At 37.5% G+C, this 7,924-nt stretch overlaps 1 protein-coding gene across 1 annotated transcript; it reads right to left on the bottom strand.

Moving 5' to 3' along the window:
* Positions 1-1,157: 1,157 nt before the first annotated feature.
* Positions 1,158-2,090, bottom strand: LOC105715386 (olfactory receptor 10J1-like). The gene has a single exon (XM_021667353.2). The coding sequence runs from the start codon at positions 2,088-2,090 to the stop codon at positions 1,158-1,160; it is 933 nt and encodes a 310-aa protein (XP_021523028.2).
* Between the last annotated feature and the right edge of the window lie 5,834 nt (positions 2,091-7,924).

The following is a 7,924-nucleotide window of genomic DNA, read 5'->3' as shown; positions in this document are numbered from 1 at the left end:
TTAGCCAATTTCCTAGCACTTTATAGCATTCTGCTCCCTGAGTCGTCTCCTCTTCTTCTGATCCTGCTTACCTTGTTCATGAGAAAGGCATTTCTGTCAGCCCCACAAGGCCTTCTCCTCCATGTGGCTTATCTTCAGTCAGAAGAAGCAAAGAATCACACCAAGTTAGGCAAGCTCTGTTCACATGCCCCAAGTCTCATAGCTGTCATATGCTAATGAGGAGTCTTCTCCACTCAATCTCCCCACCACTTCCCACTTTCACCACCTAGTTCCCCTTCATTTAGAGTCCCACATGTGGGTGGCAGGAAATGTGCAGGGGATTCCCTGAAAATATTCTTTCTAAAAAGTTTTTAGCTCATTCCAAACCCATCTCTTAAAAGATAGCTACGTTCTTGCTCTGCTTAGCTTATTAAAACACAAGGCAATTAGATTTCTGCACATATCCTTTTAAGTAGCCGCTTGTTCAGGCATCCAATTTATGACAAAAGATTCAGTTGAGTAATTTAATGTGGTTTGCACTTCAGCAAGACGAACTGGTATCTTTAAATTTAAGCTTGAGATGAACACTAGACCATACTCTGGCCTTGTCATGATCTCGTTGAGTAGAGCCAATGGGTGTCTGTCTATAGATGTTTCAAGTGACCAGTGTTTTTGTTCTGTTCCCAAAAGGGTTCAGAAAATGAGCCTCAATTATTAGAGGCTAGCTCCCAGTTTCCCTTTTGCCTTGGCTCTGACTGTGATATATGAGGCTTCACTGATCACATAAAATTCTGTCTCAGGCTGGGTGCAGTGGCTCACGCCTGTAATCCCAGCACTTTGGGAGGCCGAGGCGGGTGGATCACGAGGTCAAGAAATTGAGACCATCCTGGTCAATAAGGTGAAATCCTGTCTCTACTAAACATACAAAAATTAGCTGGGCATGGTGGCACACGCCTGTAGTTCCAACTACTCGGGAGGCTGAGGCAGGAGAATTGCCTGAACCCAGGAGGCAGAGGTTGCAGTGAGCCGAGATAGCGCCATTGCACTCCAGCCTGGGTAACAAGAGCAAAACTCCATCTTGAAAAAAAAAAAAAAAAAAAGATAAAATTGATCTAAAATTCTGTCTCTAGGCTTACACCTGGAAGGCACACACAACTACTTAAGAAGAGATTATCATCTTAGGAGAAGTATTTCCTACCCAGCACTCTATGCAGAGCATCCTGGACTTCTTTATTTCTCAGACTATACACAATGGGGTTGAGTAGAGGTGTTATGACAGTGTAGGTCACTGAGATTAACTGATCCTGATCTTTGGTATTCTCCAACTTGGACTTGAAGTAGGCAATGGAGGCACAGCCATAGTGGACGATGACCACAGTGAGGTGGGAGGCACAGGTGGCAAAGGTCTTCTTCCGGCCTTCAGCTGAGGCAATCTTCAGAATGGCAGAAATAATAAGGACATAAGAGATGAAGAGGAAGGTGGCAGGGGCTGTGATAGCAAGGAGGCTGATAGTTAAGGTCAGAATATCGTTGATGATTGGGGTAGCACAGGCCAGGTCCAACACAGGCCTAACATCACAGAAGAAATGCTCAATCAGTGAGGTGCAAAAGGGCAGTCTGAAAATGGCCACAGTCTGAACCAGTGAGAGTGAGAACCCTGTGGCACAGACCGAGGATGCCAGCATAGCACACACCCGCCAATTCACGATGACTGAGTAGCGAAGCGGGTTGCAGATGGCCACATAGCGGTCATATCCCATTACTGCTAGCAGGAGGCAGTTGGTGATGGCAAAGCCAAGGAAAAAGAAGAGCTGAGTTCCACAGCCCTCCAGGGAGATGGACTGACTCAGGCCTACAAGGCTACAAAGCATGCGTGGGATAATGACCAGGGAATAGAAAGTCTCTGAAGTGGAGAGCACACTTAAAAAGAAGTACATAGGAGTATGGAGGTGATGGTCAACATAGATTGTCGTCAGAATGATGAGATTGCCAGCCAGAGTTAGGATGTAGAGGGCGAGAAAGACCACAAAAAGTATGAGCTGATGTTCTTGAAAACTGGAGAAACCTTGGAAAACAAACTCTCTTACCTCTGTGTGGTTGGCTCTCTGCATTGAGAATCTCAGGCCTGAAAGAATAAGAGAAAGTCCACACCATCTTTTAGCAAAAAATAACTGTGCTCTCGAGTACACTACAGAGGGCAGAAATGCAACACAGCAAAGACTCAGTTCAAAACTCAGTGAATGAACTTTTATCTTCAGGGACATGGCAGACTAACTCCTTGGACTGAAAATAAAGATACACAAAACTTGAGCATTTGTATTTAAAATTTTGATATAAAGCATTCTTCTTAAGTACACCTGGGTCATTTTTTAAAAAATGATCATCAATGGCCCATGAAATTGGTCTCAAAATTTTTTAGAAACTGGATTTTCTTAAAAGATAATCACATTCTCAGACTATAGTATAATTAAAACAGAAAATTTCATCTAGGTGCAGTGGCTCATACCTGTAATCCCAGCACTTTGGGAAGCAAGGTTGAGCTGATTGCTTGAGTCCAGGTGTTCAAGACCAGCCTGGACAAGATGGCGAAACCTCATCTCCTCAAAGGATACAAAAATTAGCTAAGCCTCGTGGCTCATGCCTGGAGTTTCAGCCACTTGGGAGGCTGAGGAAAGAGGATCACTTGAGCCTGGGAGGCAGAGGTGGCAGTGAGCAAAAATTGTGCCACTATACTCTAGCCTGGGTGACAGAGTGAGACCACCTTGTGAAAGAAGAAAGAGAGAAAGAAAGAGAGAGAGAGAAAGAAACAGAGAGAAGAAGGAAGGAAGGAGGGAAGGAAGGGAAGGGAAGGGAGGGAAGGAATGGGGAGGGAAAAGGAAAGAGAGAAAGAAAGGAAAGAAAGAAAAAGAAAATTTTATAAAAATGCAAATGTTTGATATTGTAATTCATGGTTTAAAGAAGAATTCATAATGATAATTTTAAAAATATTTATCATTAAACAATAATAAGAGTCACATACCAAGACATGTTCAATCAATTTAGAACATACTAGAAGGAAAATTCTAGTATGAAATGATTATTAGAGAAGAGGCCGAAAACAAGCTCAGCAGCAATCCTAAGAAGTTATAAAAGCAAAACCATGAAAAAAGTAGAAAGAAAAAAATCGTGATGATACAGATGTTAATAATATAAAAGAAGGATAAAATAGAGAAGATTCACAAAGATATAAATTAATAAACTTGAAGTAAACTGCTAGTGAAACTGGTCAAGAAAAAAAGGAGAGAATATATAAATAAACTCTTATAAATAAAAGCACATAATTATGGACATTTTTGGCCCAAAAAGATGAAAAGTAACATTATAAAAAGCTTTATCAATAAAATGGATACATTGTGTTGAATTTTCTAGCTAGGCCAATAAAGCAAGAAAAGGGCATTAAAGATATAAGAATTGATAAGGAAGAAATAAAACTGATTTTTTTACAGTAGAAGTGACTGTGTACATATAAAATTAACACGTTTATAGAAAAAAATAATATTTAATCACGAGTCAGAGAACCTGAAAAGTCTTGTAGCTATTTTAAGAAATAAACATAGTTAAAAATGATAAACCTTCAGACTAAGATAATTTACTAATAAGAGTTACAAAACATTCAAAGATAAATTAATATCAGTATTATACAAACTATTTTAGAAAATGGAAAAGAAGAAAATATTTCCCACCTCATTTTACAAAGCTGGAATTATCTTGACACCAAACTTAACAGTCTAATCTCACTTAAAAATATAGATGTAAAATTCTTCAAGAAAATACTTTGGGCCATTCCCACGTGTGGGTCCTGCGTCCTTGGATTCAAAACAATCACAGATCAAAAATATTGAGAAAAAATACATCTGTACCGAACATGTACAGACATTTTCCCCACTATTTCCTAAACATTTTTCAAATCAATATGAATGAATCTCAAAGTTATGATTATGTTAAATAATAGAAGCAAATCATTTATATATTGTATAGAGAGATTATAATTGAGTAATTACATATAAATTCAATATATATGTGGTGTGTATGTGCATGCAGCTTGTGTGTGTATCCCATTTAACATTCAAAGGAAGGCAGGATTAAATAATGTATTATTTAGGGATACCCTATTTTTTGAAAATATGCAAATGCTTTAAACTGAAGTTCATGAGAGTGACTAGTTGGCATATATTTAAAGTATTTGAAAGAGCATTTATGAGGCTTCTAGATTCATGGTGATATTCTAATTCTCAGCCTGGGTGGAGGGGATCTAAGTTTTATTTTGTTATTCTCTTAAAATGTATGTTTTTGCATACATTTTTAAATGCATACCATATTTTACAATAAAACTTTTAATGTTACACATATAGAAAACTGCTTATGGTATTGTTAAATGGAAAAAATATTGCAAAACAGTAAAGGTCATATGATCCCAATACTGTAGAGAAAGAAAGATATGTATCCATGTATATGTAAATATGTGCACATAGAGAAAACACTCTGGAGATTCATAAATGGATATGTGTAACATTTGCAAACAAAAAGTAATGCAACATTATTTTAAAAATATGTATTATGCAGCTTTAAACATAATGCATATGAGAATTTTATAATTCAGTGGAAAATAGTAAGGGAAAAAGCAGGATATGATATAGTATATACAGAATAGTCTCAATTATATGAGTACCCCATAGAGAAAGGCTGAATGGAAATCATCTACATGTTAGTAGACCATGGTTCTGCATGTTGTAATTATGGGTAAATTTCTACTATCTCCTAAATTTTCTGAAGTGTCCATGATAAATATGTATTACTGATGCAGTGGGGTTGGGAATATGTTCAACTTTTTAAGCTCTTCTTGGAACCACTGTCTCAACCATCTTTTCATCTAGATACCCCCTCTCCTTGGTTCTCTTTGCATTTCACTTCTTCTATGATAGCATTTGTCACATTCAACTGAAATTATTATCTGACATTTCAACTAGATTTTAAGCTTTCTTATTATAGAGATCATACTCAATTCCATATCCCTAAAGCTATCCTAAATGTTGCCATATTTTAAGTTTTTGATAAGTATGTGTTAAATGAACTAATGAATAAAGGAATGCTCTGGAGATACTTCTAGTCCAAAGAAGGAGACCCCTACCTCTTCCTGATATACAAAGAAACATTTCTTTGGGCACACAGAAACCAAGGAATGTATTTAAGTGAGAATCTAGACTTCCTTGAGGGAAATTGTAGGCATATGGAGCATATGAAGCACCCAAGCAAAAGAAAGACAGAAAAACTGTCATAAAGATAGACAGGAAAGGATAAAATCCACAGAGCTCATTAAGTTGCAGAAGCTGAGAAGCTGCTAGAGCTAAAAGACATGAAAGGACAATATAGGAAAAGCTACACCAATGAAATAAATGCTGACAAACCATTATGATTAAGAAGGGACAAGAATCATTATTCTTGAGTTAGTTTTTCAATTCTTAAATTGAGTTTTTGTGAATAGTTCTTTTTTCTAAAAAGATGGTAGAAATGTACATGAATTTTTTTTACATTTTACGGTTTTCTTTATTCTTCGAAGTAATAATAAATCTATCAGAAATAACTATGTGGTAGAAATGTGAGAAAACTTAATTCCAAAAAGAAAAAGAAATATCACACATTTAGTTCATGGCAGAGCTAACTTGGAAACTCAGCTCTCTTGACCCTGAACCCTGAGTCCTTTATTATTAAAAAAAAATTCATTACTAGAAGAAAAAATTCTTCTTTATCTCAGCTGAGATACTGATACATGTAACATTGACATGTAAAAGTGAATGGACCTTCTTTAGGATGATATTTAAAACGACAATCACTGTATCTTATTCTGAGTTGCTTTTGATGTCTCTGTGAAGAGGCAGAAACATGGACTGTATAAGTGTTGCCCAATTTACTCACCATGCCTGATGTAGCTACTAACATCTGATAGGAGGGTGAGGCTCGGAGGAAAATAGTGTTCCTTTTATTTGTTCTCTGCTGCGGCAAGACTAGTATCTATCAGTCTAGAATCCTTATCCTCATCCTAATTCACATCCAGCTCGCCCTCTCTCTCTCTCTCTCTCTCTCACACACACACACACACACTCTTTCTCTCTCTCTCTCTCTCTCACATATTATGCTAAGTACATTTTTCTGAAAGTGGTGATCTGGATGCCCCTATGCAATGTTGCTAAAAAAGACAAGAACAGTAATCTAACCAGGACTGTGCATGATAAATAAGGGGTGTCAGCGTAGCATATAGACTCCCAAAGCTGATGGAACAATGAAGATGGCCCTTACATTCTAAATGGCTGAGGAGTTAGAAAATAAAATGCAGAAACCAACATTTGGTTAATATACACTAGCCTAAAAGCTAGTGATTACTCTCCAAAGAAATAAAATACTCCCATTTTATAGATGGAGAAGTCGAGGCTCAGTGGGATAAGCTACTTGCCAGACTCACAGATCTAGCAATTGGAAGTAGCAGGTGTGAAACAAAGGTATTTGTGACTCCAAATCCCAGGCATTTCCACCAAATCAATGACCTACTGAATGAATTTTCAGGCAAGGTATTCGGGTAAGAGGCAAAGGAGACAGTCGCTGTATGAAAAATGTCTAACTCTCAGCCTATTGACTCAAAATGCCAAGGACATCAGTGACAGAAGACAGTTCTGGGAGTTATGAAAGTTGTCTTGTTCACTCTTCCCTCCACGATTTTCTGTGGATTCTTTTATTATTTAAACATAAAACTTATAAGAACACTATATTTCACTTTTTAAGTCATCAGGTCTCAATCAGCCATCATGCAAGATACAGGGAAAGTATAAAACTCTAATATCACAAAAATAATCAGAGAACTGAAAAGAAAAAGGAAGTATATCAGAAAACTTAAAATCAAGTTTCCTCTCCTTTTTTTTTTCTATCAATTACCACTTACTTTTTACAAACTTGGCAAAGGAAATAAGAGAAATCCTCCTCTTAGCTGGTGTATTTGAACATGGAAAACAAAAAACAAAAAACAAAAACAAAAACAAAAAAAAAACACCTGAGATTAGACCCTCTCCAAAAGGTCTAGTAGGAAAACTTGAAAGCTCCAAGCCTGGATGAGTGTCGGAAGGAAGATTTGAGTATGGTGACTAATTCACGGTTCAGAGCATTGGCTCCTCTGGCTGGGGAAAGTCTTCCTGCAGAGTTGAAATCTCTTGCAACTCCAAATCCAGGAACTCTGTTTACTCCTGAAAGAGAAGCATATCCATCTGCTCTAGAACTCTGGGGACTTCCCCTTGAGAATCATTCCAGGGTACAGAGGGAAGCAGAGTTTGTGACTCTATCCCGGGGGTCTGATTAGGAATTTGGGGAATTAGTAAAACAGAACTGTTTGCCTTTGGTTATTGACTTACCAAAGCAGCTTGCATCTTAGAATGTGAAGTGTATTTTGTTATCAAACCAATGAACCCAGAAGAAACATGCAAACTAAAATGGCCTATTTATTATATGTTTGAGAATCATTTCTTCATTTATTAAACCAATAAATATTAATGGAAATCTACTTATGTGTGAGGAAATATGCTGCGTTTTGAGGATACAAGCATTAAAAAACAGTCATGGTGTTTGCTCTCTAGAGCTTATCAAGGAGGGAAGCATACAGAACTATAGCTAATCCTATTTATTTATAGGGAAATAAACAGATTAGCTACAGTTATCTTTGTGTAAATTAGCAAAAAGAGACTCTTCGTGTAGATGCAGCCAATGTGCACACTGCTTGGTGAGCAGAGGCTGTATTTGCACAATTAGTAAAGGGGGAGTCCTGCTTATAGACAGAGGGAGATCTATGCCAGGATACATGACTTGTCAGGTGGACTGTGGGCTAGATTTTATCCCTCATTCCCTCCCTGATTAGGTGTCCTTGTCC

The sequence above is a fragment of the Aotus nancymaae genome, unplaced genomic scaffold, assembly GCF_030222135.1.
Source record: "Aotus nancymaae isolate 86718 unplaced genomic scaffold, 86718_ANA_hifiasm-v0.15.2.pri h1tg000108l, whole genome shotgun sequence".
NCBI lineage: Eukaryota > Metazoa > Chordata > Mammalia > Primates > Aotidae > Aotus > Aotus nancymaae.
Note: the sequence above shows the minus strand (reverse complement) of the source record. Positions and strands in the feature narration are given on the sequence as shown.

Coding starts and splice junctions, on each gene's coding strand:
- LOC105715386 (XM_021667353.2), bottom strand. CDS start 2,090: ATGCAGAGAGCCAACCACACAGAGGTAAGAGAGTTTGTTTTCCAAGGT.